This window comes from Paroedura picta, chromosome 1 (genome assembly GCF_049243985.1).
Source record: "Paroedura picta isolate Pp20150507F chromosome 1, Ppicta_v3.0, whole genome shotgun sequence".
NCBI classification, from domain to species: Eukaryota; Metazoa; Chordata; class Lepidosauria; order Squamata; family Gekkonidae; genus Paroedura; species Paroedura picta.
The window spans coordinates 63,087,788-63,108,287 of NC_135369.1; the positions used below are offsets into that span (position 1 = coordinate 63,087,788).

General features: G+C 41.8%; 1 protein-coding gene across 11 annotated transcripts in view; it reads right to left on the reverse strand.

Moving 5' to 3' along the window:
• The window catches only part of CDC42BPA (CDC42 binding protein kinase alpha), a 196,078-nt gene that overhangs the window by 32,340 nt on the left and 143,238 nt on the right, over positions 1 to 20,500 (reverse strand). For 6 of the 11 annotated variants that reach the window (XM_077340912.1, XM_077340904.1, XM_077340929.1 and 3 more), the window contains 4 exons: positions 10,381 to 10,419; positions 5,663 to 5,782; positions 3,962 to 4,042; positions 947 to 1,052 (listed from right to left, as the gene is read on the reverse strand). In XM_077340912.1, the coding sequence (XP_077197027.1) occupies positions 947 to 1,052; positions 3,962 to 4,042; positions 5,663 to 5,782; positions 10,381 to 10,419 (346 nt within the window). The remainder of the gene's footprint in view (positions 1 to 946; positions 1,053 to 3,961; positions 4,043 to 5,662; positions 5,783 to 10,380; positions 10,420 to 20,500) is intronic. The other 5 variants (XM_077340925.1, XM_077340915.1, XM_077340913.1 and 2 more) reach the window with 2 other exon arrangements.

Genomic DNA, 20,500 nt, shown 5'->3' on the forward strand with positions numbered 1-20,500 from the left:
ATGAAATTTACAAATGATGTCTCATTGCAAACTTTATTGTTCATTGATGTAAACTTGATTTCTTAAATGCAGCCAAGTTAAGACTGCTGCACCCAAAATATCTGGCACCTTAAACTAATTAATTTATTGCATCAAAAGCCTTTCTAAGTTCTTATTTGTATCAGATCACAAGATTTGTCTCACAAAAGCATTGTGTTACAATATATATGTTAATTTTAGTGTGCCTCAAGGTTCTGTAGCTTTCAAAGGGAAAACCTGACCTCCATATAACCTATTCAAACATTTCAGTGTCTACTTTGTGGATGATGGTGGACAAGCTAACAATATGGGTTCCAAACAAAGTATGAAGTAGAGGACTGACAGATGGCTGTCATCTACAACCTCCCCCTCAATGTTTCCAAAGGAGCTCTCCAGTACTGGAAGCCACCATACCAAGCTTAAAGATGCAGATTCACTCCACAGTTGTAATTCAGCTTTAAGTGAATGTGGCCCTAAAGCAGGCATCCAGTGGCAGGTTTGCAAGCCTTGTCTTTACTACTTCTCTGGAGGTTTCATAGCCACTATTAAAATTAACTAATGCTTTTCAGGGGATGCTGAAAATCAGCAAAGATCAGAACTCACAATCTATGTGAAAACAATATTGGTTTCAACTTACCAATAAATTACACATTGTTTTTACTGATTTACATTTAGAGTGAAGACAATTAATCAGCTTCCTGTGTGATCTACGGATATAATGGCTCCCTACTATGTTACATCTCAAGCTAGATAAATGAAATCTCATACTCATTTGTATGCTATGTTGCTATTAGCAAGAAGAACTATGTGCATTAAACATCTACAGAAAATTTTCACAACTGTTTACTTGTGAAATAACAAAACTGGCTCTATAATTTTCTATAAATTTCAATATGAACAAAGGCGGTTTTATATTTGTCAGTCTTACCTTCACAGGTACATCCCTGTCTTATTAAGCCAACCATCAAAGAGGTGCACTGATTACATTTTGTAGGGGTATTAAAGGATTTCACTACAAACTGATGAGCCTTAGGCTGTGAAACAAAAATATTCAGGTGAGGTGCAGGTGCAAAATGCAGATGTTAGAGTAAAAGTCTGATTTAGCGACAAGTCTGTCCAAAATACTCTGCTGCTGTCACATCTTAAAATATTTCCGTTATTATTTATTCCTTATCCTGTGGACTAAATAGTAACCCATTTAAATTCATCTAATCTAATGATTTAAATGAACCTAAAGTAATAGCAAAAGATTGCCTGCCGAACAGCTGGAAAAATCTGATTTGGACACAGTGGCCAATGTGGACACAATGAGAGCCAGTTTGGTCCTAGCGCAAAGCGCCTTCCGTTTGGCCCCTTACCAGGACAGACCAAAATTCCATTCACCCAGGCCAGTCTGGCTGCCAGTCTGCTCCTGACCATCACAAGGAGAGGAGGTCAGCAAGGCTGCCAAGGGGGATGTGAACAGAGGCTTGGATAAGATGCATCAGCTCTCTTTGCCCCAAGGCTGTCCTAACTGTCATGTCCAACTGCAAATTGCCTCAGAACCTTGACAGAGGTGGCAGAAAGCTGGTGAGTGCATTACCTCCCCCTCCTTTGAGGCCTGCTGTGAAGGAGCCTCTGGCAAGCCCTGACTGAGGGGAGGGAGGCATTTTCCTTCAGAGAGCAACGCAGGGGAGCCTGAGGGCCTTCCTTTTGAGGAGGGGGGACTTTCCCCTTCTGCCAAACAATTGGCTGACAGGGAGGCCACAGAAAAGCCCCTTCTCACTTAAAATACTGCTCTGGCCGGGGGTTGGATACAGTCAAGCCATGTGTCTTTCTTCTTTGCAACTTTTGGCAGATTTGAGGCGACTGCACAGCATCATTCTGCAGAAGAAACTGGCTCTTTTGTCTCCTGTTTCATCTGCACAACAACCCTGTGTAGCAGTCCTCAAGTCTTTCAATTCAACAACAACCTGTGTGGTTGTTTGGTCTGTATGGTTAAATGTTTCTTCTCTACCACAACCATGTCCAAAGTAGCCCTTTCTGCCTGGGGAGCTGATCTTTATACTCTGCAGGTGAGCTGTAATTCCAGGAGCTCTCCAGGCCCCACTTGGAGGTTGGCTACCCTTGAGTTGGAAATATTCCTGGAGGTTTGGAGGTGGGACTTCAAAATCATACAATGCCTCAGAGTCCAGCCTTCAAAGGAGCAATTTTTGCCTGCAATTGGTAGGGAGTGATGCAGGTGTGTCCCTCCTGGGCTATGGGCTATGGTCAGCCTGTGAGTCTGGAAAGTGCAGGAAGATCTAAATAAATATTTACAGCCTGAAACTGTAAATAGAGAACAAGTAAATGGATGGGGACACATGGTAACTGAAATGACTTTCTGGCCTGGCAAATAAAAAAACAGTATAAAAACTTTTACTAAGGTCAAGATTGCTGTGCACAGAGAGACTTCCTCTTAGGGCTGCCAGCTTCCCTGTGAGGCTCGCTACCCCACCTCCCTCATGGGGAGTCTGCTATGGGGAGAGAAAGGGAAGATGATTGGAAAATGCTTTGAGACACCTGAGGCCTGCTGGATCACTGCAGCCCATTCCACAGTGCAGCCCATTCCCAGTTCTCTCAGACCTCTCACAACCCCACATACCTCACAGGTTGACTACTGTGGAGAGACTAATGGAAAAGGTGTTTGTAAACCGCTTAGAGACTCCTTTGGGTAGTAAGCAATAGGGTACAAAAATCCGTTCTTCTAAGGAGCAACCATGAAAGAAGCACGTGGGCACATAACATTTTATCAACAGTGAAAAAATGGAGAAGAAGGAACAGGGTGGACACCTGTGTAGTGTGTTCTGTGCACTGTGTACTATGACTACCCCCATTTCGGTGTCTGTGGCCTAATTCCCACAAGAAGAGAAATGATGCAGAACTGGGAGGAATTGGTTGCCATGTAATCTTCCCCTAAGAAGAGTCTCCAGTCTGATTTTCCCTTCACATATCAGAAGACATGGCTCTGGAAAGCTCATCTGTAACCACAATGCCACAATTTCCAAAGGTCAGTCCTCTCCCACACTCAACAAACTTTCCACACCACAGCTTTTTGACACCCATATCTCCACACCCATGCCCTCATTTGCCACCATAACCTCCCACACAACACACACATTCAACCCCATGTCCTTACATACTGGATAACTCCTCCCCTTCCTCTTCCTACTGCCAAGCTCTAGCACCGGTTGTATTCTTGGATACAACGGGCGTTGCCCCTAGTTACACAATAACACCTTAAATATTTAAATATGCCCCACCCTGCTCCGCAGTGCGGCTGAGCAGCATGGGGCATTTCACCAATTTTCTGTATTTAAACGACTCCTTAAAATGGTGGTGGCTCTATTTGGCAGCAGGAACCCATAGAAGTGATGGCAGGTGGTGGTGGTTGCAAGGGCAGGGTAAGCCTGCCAGGATGGCCAGAGTTTTCCCAACAACACAGTCCAGGCCCAACATATGCCCGATTTTACTCAACAGCAAAATAAATAAATGAATAAATAAAAAAAGGGATGCTGATTTTCCTGCCTGGCAATGTCAGGAAGTGGGAATTAGCCCCTCACCCAGATGAGTGCTGAGTCAAGTCATATTCCTTGTGCGGTAATGGTTTCTAATAAGCTATGAGGTTCTTAAGAGGAATCTCTCATTTTGTTAACTTACAAAATGCAAAAATCAATAAATAAATCCATTAAGAAATCTACTAAGTAGCATGTATTTCTACATTACTAGGGCAGGCCTGTGTTAAACGCTTCTGGGATGCCTAGTTTCTCTCTCGTCTAACTTCTATCATGTCTAGTTTGGCTCTTAGTGGCGTTGACATCTGTATCCTAATACTGAGATACAAGAGGCATTAGCTCATGACACTTTTAGAGAACAGATGCTATTGTGGTTCTTGAACACCTTCCAGATGGAATTTTTAATGTACCTTTGGCACAGAGAGTCCTGAACCAATATATGGTGATCTTGTGGTTGGTGTGTGAACAGGACGCAAAGGATGATCTGAAACCTAAAAACGCATATAGTGAAAATTAATTAGGTTGTTAAACAGGTATCATCAAAAGCCATTTCTGAAACAAAGTACTCCAAAATATTAAAAACCAAAAATCTTATTGAAGGCAAGGAATAAAGAAAGCGTTCACTTTGGATTATGCATGCCCAGCATCTTACTATCGAGTAACATATTTAAGCATCTTTAAATTTGTTTTTTCAATCTTCAATGCTGAGTTAATTAGCAGATATGTGTTTAACACAAGCATGTGTTCCACTGGATCAGCTCCAAATGCATAGCATTTGGAAAGCTCAATTCAAGTAAATTTTATACTTTGTGGATAAAACAGAACTGAATAATTAGTTTTGCCACTGATATTTGTCCACCAGTGAACCTGTACTCTACACCACATTTGATGTTTGCCCATCAGTAACAAACAGAATTATTTAGGGTTTCCGGTATTCAAGCTTTGTATAATTTGGGGAGTATTAGCTGAGGATGCACAGGGGTAAAAATGGTTAATCTGACCATGCCATCTGTGATCCATTCAACTTGATGAAGGGCAAATACATTCCTTCAAACAATGCATGATGGACTTGTGGAAACTGCAGCCTCAGGATACAGTGATGATCACTAATCTTGCTAGTTTTATGAATGGAAGAATTCAGTGGTTTTTAACCATGATGGCTAAGCAAAGCCTTTGTGTTCAGGTGCAATATACCTCTGAATACCAGCTGCTGAGTGGCCACTACAGGGGAGGCTTTAGTCTTCCTCTGTCTACTACTTCTGGGCCTTCCAAGACATGTGACAGCCACTGGGGCAAATGGGATTTTGGACTGAGTGGACTATTTATCTGATTTAGCAGGACTCTTTTTATGTTCTTATGAGCCACTCAAGTGTAAAAGGCCTCTTTAATTTTTTAAATTGTGGCCCAGCTATAGAATCTGCTTTGTAGGCTTGTACAGAAAAGATGGGACAGACCAATATGGAAGCCAAAAGAAGTGCAAAAGGAAAAACATCCAGAGGTCATGTTATAAAGATATCATATTAAAAAAACAGAAGCAGCAGCAAATAGAGGAAAAGCAAATGAAGCAATGCTCCATCCCAGTTGCAAGTGGTAATGCCTGAGAAGAAGCAGCAGCAATTTACCTGACCTGAACAATACAGAGCCATGTTTCATCTGCCACTACTTTTACACTCAGGACAAGTTCACATATTATATGATACTGAGTGTATATTCAAGAGACAGCGAGATCTAATCTTTGTTGCTTGTTAAATGTATCTATATAATGCATGATTTGCATTGTTACTCTATGTATATACTTAAGAGATATGTATATCTGAAAACAACTGTATGAAACAGAGCCATTGTAACAGACCCATTCAAATCCTATGTGTAAATTCAGAGATATTCAGTCTTCTGTAGCAGGGGGTGAAACAAAATGTTCTACCTTATAGCAGCCTTATATCATATTTGTAAACATGGAATGGCACTTTATTCTTGCTGTGGCCCTCCTTCTGCAATGGAATGTATTTCAGTGCAATAGCGGCCTAAAAGACACACTAATTCAAATTTGTATCCATCAGGCACTATAGGATAACGAATGTTTAAGCAGATGTTCTCATTGTTAATAGTACCTCAATTGGTTCAATGTCACTAGCTGTGGAAGGGGACCTAGATCTTGAATGAAGGTGACACTTGATATCTTCATCCCGTGAAGGCGTATTAGATAAGGTAAAATTTTCAACAGAATCAATCTAAAGAAACAACCAAGGGAAAGAAACAAACAAAATGAAAAGAAAAAGAAGATTAAGAAGCCAGTTTCAATAATCTGCTATGGGGGGGTGGGAGGTATAGAAATACAGATAAGGATTTATACCAGGCTTTTAAAAAGGTAACAGTAAATAATAATCTGACATCCAAATAGAAAGCATTTGAGATGGTTGTCTGCTTGAAACAAGCATATAATATTGGTTTCTTTGGCAGAGATCAGTCAAATCCAACCAAAATTTATAGTTGTTGATAATTAGAATGGGCAGCAAATGAGGTAAAATCAAACCTGTGATTATATTTACATATGACTGGAGCTTTACTACTACTCTCAATATAAAAGGCTCAAAAGATTCATTTACAAATGGTGATGTATAGCAGGGGATATTTTAAAGATCTTCTTTTAAGTTAGAGAGCTGAACTGAACTTCTACAAATATAGATACTAATATCTGTGAGCTATTTCTGTTGTAGAAGGGACATCTTTAACTTCCCAGGTCACCTGTGGTTGCTACTGAGGCTTGGAGAACTCTCAACATCCTTATGGGATGCAGTATTGAAAAGCTGTATCTGGAGTGGCAAATCTATTATATATATATAAAAGAGCATGGACACCTTAGAATCCAACCTATTATTATTAATTATTTCGGTGTGCCACGTTGATTAATTAATGAATCTTGTACAAGTATGTTCTTATCTACAGCTTCAGAAAGCACAATTGGGTGGGTGGGTGGGGAGGCAGATGTTCTTCCTCTCCACATAATGCAACTGTGACATGTGGGGAAAGATATTATCCACAGAGGTCATCAGGCTGAGAGGATAGTGAGTCAGGTCAGGAGAACCCAAAATGACTAGTTAACATACCATATAGTTCAGGCTTTAGTCGTATATGGTATAAGGTAAAGGTAAAGGTATCCCCTGTGCAAGCACCGAGTCATGTCTGACCCTTGGGGTGACGCCCTCTAGCGTTTTCATGGCAGACTCAATACGGGGTGGTTTGCCAGTGCCTTCCCCAGTCATTACCGTTTACCCCCCAGCAAGCTGGGTACTCATTTTACCGACCTCGGAAGGATGGAAGGCTGAGTCAACCTTGAGCCGGCTGCTGGGATCGAACTCCCAGCCTCATGGGCAAAGCTTTCAGACGGCTGCCTTACCACTCTGCGCCACAAGAGGCTCTTCGTATATGGTATAGCAAAACTATAATGGCCTGTAGATGTCAAAAAACATGAAAAAGCTATCTTTTTATTCTATCCTAGTTTACAGTTAAATAATGAAATATATTTTGTTTTAGCAGCAGAATTTTAATAAATCATTTTCTAATTCAACCATTTTTACTATTATCACATTAATATTATTATTACTGAATTAAAGCATTTTGCAAAGTGGCATTAATGGACAAAATTCTGATAATACTAATTATAAAGATGATGTCAAGGCCAATTCCTCACAAGGGGAAAAGGCGAGGTGGACACTCATATGGCAGTAGGCTGATCCCGACTTCCACATGAGGTTGCCACCGGCCTGGCCCCCTCCTGGGACACCAGTGCCCTGTGTTAAGAGAATGTGAATATTTTCCATATCCCTTTGTCACCGCAGGCACCACTGGTGGCCATGCCAGGACAGGCCTGTGTGGACACTGAAGAGTCAGGCCTTCCAGGCATGGATCCTCCCCACCTGCGGTGTGCCAGCAGGGACAAAAAATGTCCCAGACTGCTCCGTGGCTCTTCACCGTGCCTTGGGGCCAAATAGGGCATTTAAAAAAAATTTACAGGAAGGTGGGGTTGTGTTGTAATGCAATCCCACCCTCCTACAAAGAACCCCTCCCAGCCACCCCCCCTTGCGGCGGAAGCTTTCAGCTCAGGCTGTGTTATCGGGACACAGAAATCCAGGATGAGCAGGGTCTGCCACCAAAATCTGTCTCCTGGGGGGGGGGGGACACAGGAAGTGGTGGAGTATGTTCTGCTGGCAGCCAGGAGCAGCACCACTAGTGTGGAATGGGCCATAGTGAAACTTACATCTTTTCTTGTGTTATACTCTTGCCTGGTTTAAATTATCTTGAAAGATGTTAGTTAAATCACTTAGCAGAGCTACAACTTGCATAGTGACTGTTCTTTCACTTTCTCAATGAGACATAGAAAATGTCAATTCACACAGAGATGAAATTATACTTTCCTAGCAAAGTTGTTTATTTACTTTTTGAAAAGTCAGTTTCCATTTTGATGAGCCAAAGATCTTTAAAATACGTTAACTGTAATTCATTTATATTTTATAAATAAATGTGTCAGATGAATTTGTTGTATCTGAGAACACAAACATCATACTAGGATACAGGGCATATTCAGGTCACTTTCTTCAATATGGATATACATTTGCCATTTAAATAAATTCACAGTAGAGAACAGGTGTACGCAACATTTTCTTGTCAATCTGACATGGTGTTTGGTTTCTTCTTTTTAGTGCTTAGATTAGGCAAAACAGCCACTGAGACAATATCGTTCAGTTCTTTTGAAAGGTAAGGAAGTTTGATGAATCTGACAGCTATGAAATAATCAAACGCTATATCATCAATACACCTGTTTGCTACAAATACAAACAGTTCCAAGCATTGCAGCCATCATGAGCAGAAATTCTTCTCTATGCTCAGATTTATAAGAAACAAATTCATGCCCTTCAAGTATCCAAAATTAAATACTTTTTCTTAATGTAAGCATAGGGTTAAGATCCAAATTTTCTGTTTCAATGGAAAAGGCATGTTCTGTTAGCAGAAGGCTCCACACCATTAACAGAGCAGATCCAACTGATAGTTAACAATAAAAGAACTCATTTTAAAAATCATCATATATTGCTCATGAACTATGACTGATTACAGGACACTTAAAGAGGACACCGTAACAGCTTTCTCATCTTTTGACTATCATGCCTGATGTCTCTGAGGAGGTTGGCCACATACACTGTAGACAAAGGACCACGTCACATGCATATATTTGTGACAGCACTGTAGGGAGCAGATATAAAGTTATGGGTATACACACTTATTCTTTAAAAAAAACCTGCCTTTTATTCCTCTTTTTATAGTAATATTATTTCATGTCTGTGAAACAACAGCCCCAGGTAAGCAAAAACTTCATATGGAATCAGGTTTCTGATTCACATGTGCTTTCTGAAGGTTTATAGGCCCATCCATCCAGCAGCTCTGTACAGGCTGTCCTGAATTCAGAAGCCAAATAACAGGCAGCAGAGATTGTTCCTGTCCTTGCAGACACCTCTGCCATAGCTGTACAGAAAATGGCTTTCTACAGGTTTCTTTTCAGGAACCCCTGTTCCGATACTTATTTGTTCAGGGGTTACCCTCTACGGTGATGCTACACTCTTCAGTCCTTTTCTTTGATCCACCAAGAGCAATTTATGATCAGAAAAATATTTCCATGAAAAAATATATCCTACTCAGAGTACAAAAGGTTGCTGTGTGGGGAAACCCTGGCGAATGCACATGCAGTATCCTGTAATAAGCATCCACTTTCACATCAACTAGTAGTGGGCAAAAACCTGGAATCGACATTAGGAAGCTCTAAGAATTTTTAGAATTGGTTTTACGCAGCCTGGTAACTCTAAGTTGTAATTATTTACTAGGTTATTAAAAGTGACTACATCCTGGGACTACACTGCCTGCCAGACAATCAGCTAGTCCTGTTAGAAGTACCAGTGCTGATCCTACCACATGTGGTAAGTGAGCTATGTGGCAATCTTGCTGAGCTCCCAGTTTTCATTATAAGGCCTACTTTGTCCTACCTCAGGATTGGCCTGCACATGAAGGTGAATGCAATGACAAAGAGGTAGTTGAGAGCTGAGGTGAATTGTTTCAATTAAGATTGTAGGAGAGCAATTGTATTTTTCCAAGTAACTTTACAGTAATTCTTTCCTGTGAATGGAAAACTAACACAACAGGCAAAGAGCTACATTAGGAATTTTCAGAAACCTCCAATTCGAGAACCATAGCATCTCTGATTTAAATGATCAATGTCTGTAGGGAATGAGATTGCTGCACAAACCACAGAGCTGATGGACTCTGTATAAGGTAGCTTCACATATTTAGGGCTGTGACCCAGAGTAATGAAAAATGTAATTTAAATGGATTTATTTACTAATTTAAGATAATGAATTTAAACCCAGTGGCTATATAAGTAATTAAATTAGTTCCCTACTACTAAACCTTTCCTTTGACTGTTATAGCTACGATTGATTCCTGTGGGAAACACAAGAATATTTTAATTCTGCGTATTATCGCATGCTGCAATCTGATTAGTTGTAACTGCTTCAAGTTGTGTAGTGTCATCTTCTTGTCCCTGTGAGGCTCTAGAACCAGGAGTGCAACGTTAAAGACAAACATCACACACATTCTCAAAGCCTTTCATTTTTAAATGCAAGAAGAAGTACAGGGGGAGGAGCACAGCAGCAGTAGCACAAGACAAGCAGCAAGGTAAATATGCAAGCCATAGAGAGCATCAACAAAAATGGCTGACATTAGACAGACGCATGTGCATTATGGGCAAAACTAACAGGCGACACACAGCAAGACATCCTCTTACACGTCTGCCTTTGTGAGCTGGAATACAGGAAGGGGAGCGCTTTAACAGAGAAAGGAGGAGACTGTTAACACACTAACAGAAAGACACACAATTAAATTCAGATCCAAATTTCTATTGCTTGCCATACACAAAACTCATACTTGTTCGAACTGTAAAGACAGAGAAACACTTAAACACTGGCAAATCTAACTTTGTAATTTTATATTTGTACACATACATATGTCTCATGAAATGTGCTTAAGTTCACAAAAACTTCATCATATAACAATAAAACTTTAGTAAGTAAGAAAGAAATCTACAAGTTATATCTTTACCTAGCACAAAAACTGGGGCAAATTGATTCTATAGTGAAGCAGGATGAGAAGCAGGACTCTCTACAGTAGCTATGTAGCATTTACAAAGGGATATTACATGATTCAAGAATACAACAATGCTGCCTGAATGGTAGAATTACATCTAATTCATGGGGAAGGAGTTTAACTTCTGTTCCACATATGTAACTCCTAAAACAAATTAAAATTCCAACGTCATATATGTAAAGAGGGGGAGTATATTTTTATAGGTTGTACAGATCATGAAGGAAATATTAGTTCCCTCCTTTGCTGCTATACTGTTATTAAATATGCTCTATATTGCCAACCAGAGATGAGCCGGAATTGAGACCGAGACTGAAAAATAAAGGGGCAGGAGAGATTATTAAGGGGGAGAGAGAAATGAAGGCATATCATTAAAAAGAGGATAGAACAATGAAGGAGGAGAAAAGTATGAAAAAGAGAAAGAGAAATTACGAAAAGAGGAACGTTATATTTTCTACAATACGCTAACAGGGAAGATCTGGCTGAGCAGACAGACCGAGGGAGGTGAGTGGAAAGAAAGGAAGAAGGAAACAGACTGTTGAAAAAAGCAACCTTGATTGGAGGCTGCAGCCTGACAGTAACTATAGCAGCCATGGGCTGTGTTGGCTGGTCTTGCCTTGTTCCAGTCCTGCCTTGGTTGATGGGTTTAGCAGGACCAGTGAGGTCTCATAATAATAAACTTTGCAGAAAGAAACTGGGAGCAGAAAACAAAGCAGAGCCACTGGTCTTTCCTGTGCCCTGTGCCCCTAGTGGCTGCATTGTGGAACTGCAATAGAAGTAAACTAAAGATGCATCTTCTGACTGCAGCATGATGCTGACTTCAAGGGCCCTCCATCTGAATTGGGCCTCAAGATGCCCTCTTCCCCAGCCTCCCTGGTAGCCCTGCAATGGGACAAGCAGATATGGAACTAACAGAAGAGGCTTGAACTATTTGTGCCCTACCAAGCAGAATGCACCCCTCCAGCCATGCTAGCTTGCCAGATGTTTGTGTCTGGTCCTGGCCTCTCCTAGAGCCCTCCCGACCCCCCCTCCCAAGAGTGCCCACAGACTCACTCATGCAGTGGTTAGCTGTGGCCAGCAAAGATGCGCTGTGACACCAGCTCCAGTTCAAATGGCATGCTGGCCCCAACTATGGGGCTGAGCTCACCTGGCAGCCAGTTAATTCAGCTGCCCCAAACCTCAGTGTGAGCCAAGGTCAAACCAAGCGCCAAGCTCAGAGATGCTGAATGCCAGCTGCACCCCACTCAGGTGGGGCTGGCAAGGGAGAGGGATGGAAGAGCCTGTCCCTACTTAAGAGGTGACTGAGGAGTCCGGGCAGGGGAAGCCAATGGGAGCAGGGAAGGAAAAAGAGACAGTAGCAGGGACCAACTGGGAGGGAAGCAGGGAAGGTGGATCTGGGATGGACAGGGGAGGATAAAAGGAAGCATTGGGAGACAGACAGGGTAGTGGTAATAGAAGAGGAGGAGAAGGAGACAGGAATGGATGGAGTGATACAAGAACTGGTGCAAGAGATAGAAGGATGGTAGAGGAGGGAGCAAAAAGGAAAGGAGGAGGGCAGCATCCAGGCACCAGAATGGGAGCAAGCTTTGCAGTAGCAGCGAAGAGTCCCCAGAGACAAGTGACGTGGAGGAGAAGGAAGACTCTGGAGACGAAACACCTCCCCTTCCCCATATGTAGACAGCTGAGTCTACCCCGAACCCCAAGAGTAATGACCCAGCCAGCAAAAATCCAACAGGGTGAGCTGCTGGCCATCAAAGTTTCACAACTTATTTTGTTTTTACCATGCCCCCCCAGTCTGCTGTTATCACTTACTCCCTCCATTTATTTATCATATGGCAGAGTTACACACAGGAAACATATATTAGTAGTATAAAATACATAACCAAGTTGATACAACAGGTATGCAAACTGACTGGGCAACCCCCCTAAATACCAATATCTAAATTTTCAATCTATTGTAGGTGGGGAGAGTTCACATCACCTCGGAAAGCATGACACTCACATTCCTGTGACAGAAGAAAAATAGTTTGGTGGGCTGCATCTCAACTGCATTCAGGTCCTGGTATTTTGCCCCATTTAAACCACAGATATGCACTTATCTCTTTTTTAGAGAAAGTGACTACCTCGCTGGATCAGGGGAATGCTGTGCACATAGTTCATCTGGATTTCAGTAAAGCTTTTGATAAGGTTCCACATGATATTCTTGTTCACAAGCTGGTAAAATGCGGTATGGATCCTAATTCTGTCAGGTGGATCGATAACTGGTTGACTGATTGTACCGAAAGGGTACTTGTTAATGGTTCAGCATCCTCTTGGAGAAGAGTGACAAGTGGAATTCCCCAAGGATCTGTCCTAGAGCATGTGTTGTTCAACATATTTATAAATGATTTGGATGAGGGATTAGAGGGGATACTTATTAAATGTGTAGATGATACTAAACTGGGAGGGGTAGCAAACACAACCAAAGACAGAATCAGAATACAGGATGATCTTGATAGGCATGAGAACTGGTCTAAACTAAATAAAATGAAATTCAATAGGGACAAATGTAAAGTTCTGCATTTAGGTAGGAAAGACCATAGACACCGATATAGGATGGGAGAGACTTGTCTTGTGTGAAAAGGATCTAGGAGTCTTAGTAGACCATACATTGAACATGAGTTAGCAGTGTGACTCGGTGGCTAAGAAGGCAAATGAGATTTTGTGCTGTATCAAACTGAGTATTGTGTCCAGATCACAGGAGGTGATGGTACCGCTTTACTCTGCTCTGGTTTGGCCTTACCTGGGAGTACCGTGTTCAGTTTTGGGCACCCCAGTTGAAGAGGGATGTAGATAAACTGGTGCATGTCCAGAGGAAGTCAACAAAGATGGTGAGGGGTTTGGAGACCAAGACGTATGAGGAAAGGTTGGGGGAACTTGGTATGTTTAGCCTGGAGAGGAGATGACTGAGAGGGGATCTGATAGCCATCTTCAAGTACTTAAAAGGGTTCCATATAGAGGATGGAGCAGAGTTGTTCTCTTTTGCCCCAGAGGGACAGACCAAAACTGAATGGATGAAATTAATTCAAAAGAAATTCCGTCTAAACATCCGGAAGAAGTTAGAACAGTTTCTCAATGGAACAGGCTTCCTCGGGAGGTGGTGGGTTCTCCATCTTTGGAAATTTTTAAACAGAGGCTGGATAGCCATCTGACAGAAAAGCTGATTCTGTGAAAGCTTTAGGTGGTGGCAGTTTACAGTGGATGAGCGATAGGGTTGTGAGTGTCCTGTATTGTGTGGGGGGTTGGACTAGACCAGGAGGTCCCTTCCAACTCTATGATTCTATAAACTCTTATGTTGAGAAACAACCTCTGTCTGCTGTGTATTGCAATCAGTACACCAGTAGATGAATGTCACTGGTAAATTTTATTATGTGATCATAAATGTTCTGATGTCTAGAGAACATTTTAGATTTCTTGCACTCTTATAAAACAGGATGACGTTTCTAGGGTTGTAAAGATATATGTAAAATTCTACACGTATCTTCCTCTCCCTTTAAATATTCAGCACTGATAGGGTTAATGTCATGCTTGCTCATTCAGACAGACTCCAAGAACCACAGGAGGCCAGTGCGTGTTGTGTCTAGCACTCACTGGTCTGCCCCCCCCCAAGCCAACAGGAGTACCCAGGGGTCCATATAAACCTTTGTTCATGCAGGGGCAGACCAGATAGCAAGTTGCATAGAATGCGCCTAAATCAGTTGTCCTGCATATTCAGAACTCTGCACCTAAACAGCTACACAGGACCAGTGAACCACTGCAGACCTGTTTCCCTCCACAGACGGTGCCTCTTTAACACCACATCCTAGTTCTCTTTCCCAGGCATGCTGGCCTGAAGCAGCCGTGGCAGCAATATACTGCCTGATTAATATGTCCTAGTTTAATGGTCATCATACAGACATTCCAGCTCAGAGTAATATAATTCTATTGCCCCAAGGTATATTTTTGCAGTTGCCTCTCCCACACCATGGCTTCCCTTCCAACCAGGGGTCATAGCCACCCTTTGGCAGCTATGTCTGACATCTCTAACAGAAAAAGGTACAAGCTTGGTCAGTAGAGGTCTGCTACCAATCACAGCCTCCTTGGATTGCCATTCTGAGATCCACTCAACACTGACATCAGCCTCAACAGAACCCAGGTGACCCATCCATGTCTGGTGTAGTGGTTAGGAGTGCGGACTTCTAATCGGACATGCCGGGTTCGATTCTACACTCCCCCACATGCAGCCAGCTGCTTGCCCTGGGCTCCCCACAGCACTGATAAAACTGTTCTGACTGAGCAGTTATATCAGGGCTCTCTCAGCCTCACCTACATCACAGGGAGAGGTCCACATCCATGGCCCACATCCCCCTCCATCCAGGCCCCTGCCCCCCTCCAGACATTTCTAAGCTCCAAATTCAGAACTCATAAGCCCAGGACCAAGAAAGTTGGCAGGAATCAGCTGTTTGCCACACATTCCATAGCAATACACATTCCATAGCAATGTCCTCATAGAATTCCTTTTGAGATGGGGAGCCAAGGAAGCTTGTAGCCAGACGCAGATGTTGGATTTTCGTAGGGCAAACTTTAATAAACTCAGAGACATAATGAGTGTCATACCATGGACGAGAATGCTGGAAGGGAAGGGAGCATGTGAAGGGTGGGCGCTACTCAAACAAGAGCTATTGCATGCTCAATCAATGACTATCCCAGAAAGACGAAAACACTGCAGGAGCTCCAAGAAGCCTATTTGGATGAACAGAGAACTTCAAGAGGAACTAAGAAAGAAAAGGAAAATGTTCAGGAAATGGAGGGAAGGACAGAACTCTAAAGAAGAGTACCTACAGGTTACTAGTCACTGTAGATCAATCATCAGAAAGGCCAAAGTTGAGAGTGAGCTAAGATTGGCCAGGGAAGCCCATTGCAATAAGAAAAGATTTTTCAGTTATGTGAGAAGCAAACGTAAAGGAGGCAATAGGCCCACTGTTGGGTGCGGATGGACAAACTCTAATGGAAGATGCAGAGAAAGCAGAAAGGCTTAGTGCCTATTTTACATCTGTTTTTTCCCACAGGTCAAAGGGTTTAGGCACATCTAGAGATGGCAGTAGCCAAAGTATAGTGTCTGGGTGGCAGGTTAACATGGATAACATGGACCCACCACGAGCCGTAAGGGAGTGGCGGGCAATAAATCGAAAGATAATAATAATAATAATAATAATAATAATAATAATAATAATAATAATAATAATAATAATAATAATAATAATAATAATAATAATAATAATAATAGAGAGGTTGTCGAGAGGCATTTAGCTGCTCTGGATTTCAAATCCCCTGGGCCGGATGAAATGCACCTGAGAGTGCTAAAAGAACTTTCCAGAGAACTTGCACAGCCCTTGTCCATGATCTTCGGGACCTCTTTAAGGACTGGAGATGTCCCGAAGGACTGGAAGAGAGCAAACGTTATTCCGATCTTCAAAAAAGGGAGGAAGGATGACCCGGGTAACTACAGACCAGTGAGTCTGACCTCTGCTGTGGGGAAGATGATGGAGCAGATATTAAAGGGAGCGATCTGCAAACATCTGGAGGACAATTTGGTGATCCAAGGAACTCAGCATGGATTTGTCTCCAACAGGTCCTGCCAGACCAACCTGGTTTCCTTTTTTGACCAAGTAACAGGTTTGCTGGATCATGGAAATTCGGTTGATGTCGTTCACTTGGATTTTAGTAAAGCTTTTGACAAGGTTCCCCATGCTATTCTGATGGATAAGTTGAAGGACTGCAATCTGGATTTTCAGATAGTTAAGTGGATAGGGAATTGGTAGAGAACCACACTCAAAGAGTTGTTGTCAATGGTGTTTCATCAGACTGGAGAGAGGTGAGTAGCGGGGTATCTCCGGGCTCGGTGCTCGGCTCGGTACTTTTTAACATATTTATTAACATATTTATTAATGATCTAGATGAGGGGGGTGGAGGAACTACTCATCAAGAGACAGTGTTCAACAAGATCTGAACACAATGGAAAAATGGGCAAATGAGAACAAGATGCAATTTAATAAAGATAAGTGTAAAGTTCTGCATCTGGGTCAGAAAAATGAAAAGCATGCCTACTGGATGGGGGATACGCTTCTAGGTAACACTGTGTGTGAACGAGACCTTGGGGTACTTGTGGATTGTAAACTAAACATGAACAGGCAGTGTGATGCAGCGGTAAAAAAGGCAAATGCCATTTTGGGCTGTATCAACAGAGGCATCACATCAAAATCACAAGATGTCATAGTCCCATTGTATACGGCACTGGTCAGACCACACCTGGAGTACTGTGTGTAGTTCTGGAGGCCTCACTTCAAGAAGGACGTAGATAAAATTGAAAGGGTACAGAGGAGAGCGACAAAGATGATCTGGGGCCAAGGGACCAAGCCCTATGAAGATAGGTTGAGGGACTTGGGAATCTTCAGCCTGGAGAAAAGGAGGTTGAGAGGGGACGTGATAGCCCTCTTTAAGTATTTGAAAGGTTGTCACTTGGAGGAGGGCAGAATGCTGTTTCTGTTGGCTGCAGAGGAGAGGACATGCAGTAATGGGTTTAAACTTCAGGTACAACGATATAGGCTAGATATCAGGAAAAAAATTTTCACAGTCAGAGTAGTTCAGCAGTGGAATAGGCTGCCTAAGGAGGTGGTGAACTCCCCCTCACTGGCAGTCTTCAAGCAAAGGTTGGATACACACTTTTCTTGGATGCTTAGGGCTGATCTTGCGTTGAGCAGGGGGTTGGACTAGATGGCCTGTATAGCCCCTTCCAACTCTATGATTCTATGATTCTATATGATTCTATGAATACTACTGTTGTCCCTTATCTTTCTACAGGTGGGACTCCCCTTATCCATCCAGTCACCATTTACTAGCTGGCCTCTGGAACCATCCATGTGAGTGGCTGAACAGGCATGGTCTCCCAGTTCCTAGGGAAATGTGCCTGCCATACTAAGCCTAAGAGGTGGACCATTACAATTTCTGCAGCAGGAACAGTATTCTGAAAACTCAAGTTACCCAATCTATACATCAGTGACTATTAGAAGAACATAATGGCATGTCAGATAACTGCAATACTAAAAATTATTGTGGATGTGCATAAATGGAGCATTTCCTGTGTTAGATAATTATGGTTGTGGCCCCAAATGAACCTCATAAGCTGAATGTCCAGAGAACAGTAACAAAGGCAAATAAGAGCCTTCATGTGGTGAGGTAAAGCTGTCTTGGAGGGACATTCTGTTTATGGAATGCCTTCCTCTGACATATCTGGACAACAACAACAACATTATTAGTTAGCCACACATTCAAAACCATTCTATGTATACAAACATGGTTGATTTTTTTACTGTTCTTTTAGTATATTGATTTGCTTCCCCCCCCCCCGGCATTTATTATGGTAGTTTAATTGATTCTTTTGGTAATTTGGAACACAATTTTATTGCAGATTGCTCTGGAGACTATAAATACTTGACACACACATATTTGTCTTGCATTTAAAAGAAGCCTATTTCTCTTTTTAAAAAGAAGTTTTAAATTATCATAAGCTACAAGCTCTTGAGCTGAAGGGGGGATATAAAGCATTTGGAAAATATAACAACAATTCCAGGGCACCTAGAAATTTCATTGTGGGTCCCTGGATCCTTGGCTGTCATACAGTCTGGCTGGCCAGTTATCCTTATTTCTTCCAACTGTAACTGGAGAAGAGACTCTGATAGCATTTGGAAAACTCTGCTTCATCCTGACTGTTAGGGGCATAGTGCAGCTTCCTGAAGGTAGTGGAGTCCCTCCTCCCATTACCGTTAGGGAGGGAGGTAGTTGACAACTGTTGAAAGCAGCAGCAGTCGAGCTGAACACAGCCCTTTTGTCTCTTAGGGAGGCTGTTGCAGCACAGAATACAGAGGGATCCTCTTCCTATCCATGCTGCCCGTGTAGAGCTCCCAGGAACCAATGACCATATACCAGTTAATAACTTGCGGTTTGTAATTAATGGTTGGCTTCTGGTTCCAGTTAAAGCAAGGAAATATTTTTCTAAAGTAAAGTAGAACCTTTCTATTTCTTGACAGTCAGTCTTCTGTCTGTGCATATGTAACATCTGTTCACTAAAACAGTGGACTACTCATTTCTGTTGTCCTGGTATAGTGAAATACAAAGCTGTTTTATTTTTTTGTCTGTGTCATTTTACTTCACTGACTCATCATGCCACTATTCAAACACGTGCCAATACTTAAACACAACTATCTGTTGTGTTAACAGCAGTGTTCAACATGCCCTGGGGCTGAGTGATCCAGTTTTTCAGGGCTCATCTTTGTATGAAATCAGAATTAATATTGAAAGAGGTCAGTGCAACTTCTTCTCTTACGCTTGGAAACTCTGGCAACAGAACTCAAGTACCTTACTCCTCACCACCATGGAAGTTTGCAAGCAGGTGGTCTCAGCTTTTTGGTACTGTAGCCTTTAAGCACAGCAAGATCCAGTGATCTGAGGAGCTAATAGCATCTCACTTGGTTTTTATATAACTGGTGACTATTGATATTGCGGCAAAAACTTGCACCCTGGCAGCTTTAGATACATACATATCTACATACACATAGACACATTGTAGTCTATCAAGCTCAAATATTCAGTTGGTTGCCAGTCTTATAGCAGATCCCCCCCCCTCTATTTCTCCAAGGACCTCAGAGCTGCTGGTTGACCTTGGGACATAACAAATCTCCAAATCAGATGTTGCTCGTATAAGTCAAGGCCCACAGGAATGAGCTTTGCCTCTGAGTGGTCTGTTGCCACCAGGCAAAAATGAGTTTAGATCATAACCACATTTCCCTGAATAACCTTGAACCAAACCAAACACCCTTGAAATGTACTGAAGACAGATATCCAATCAAAAGCTATTAAATTTTCAAGCAAGTTAGGAAAGCAAACCCTTTAATGTACCCTGATGTTACCTGAGCCTATTAGGGAAGGGTGGGCTATAATAATAGTAATAGTAATAGTAATAATTATTATTATTACTAGGCCCCTTTTTCAGGTTAATTCACTGATGACACCACAAACACATTCACTAGTCTACGACATGTAATCACCATCACTTAGTATACATTCAATAAAGGTTTTTGTAAGGATATACACTACACCCTCTTTGTGTCACCATTCTCAATGGATTTTCATTAGTGGTAGTAAGTTCTTTTCAGTTACATTTAATAATTTTTAAGACAGCTGTTACTATGATTATCACCAAGGTATGTTAAAAAATATGAAGTGAGAGTGCTATGTATATTCTGAAGTTCTTAATTGATCTACAACAAATTAACAGATAATAAAATAATGCAGTCAGTTTGAAAAGGACCCATTATCTAGATATAATCAACTACAACAATATTTTGTCAATGCCAGTACAAAACTAATAATAATAAATGCTGGCATAATAATCATGTGCAGAGTTATCTGGAACCTGAAACTGTTCTAAGCGTAAAACACTGAGCAGAGACAAGAAATCTGCAGAAAAGCAAAACAAAATACATATACACGTACCCCCAAACAAATAAAAAAGAGTAATTCAGCAACAGATTTTGATGATCCAACTTCTGAACCAGCAATTTGACTGCCAAAAACATTAGAATGAATGTGAAGAATCTCAGTAAATTTTAATGTGCCTCAGCACTTAAAAAAGTAAAACAAAATTAAAATTCAATCAATGATAAATTATATCATTTCATCAGGAACAG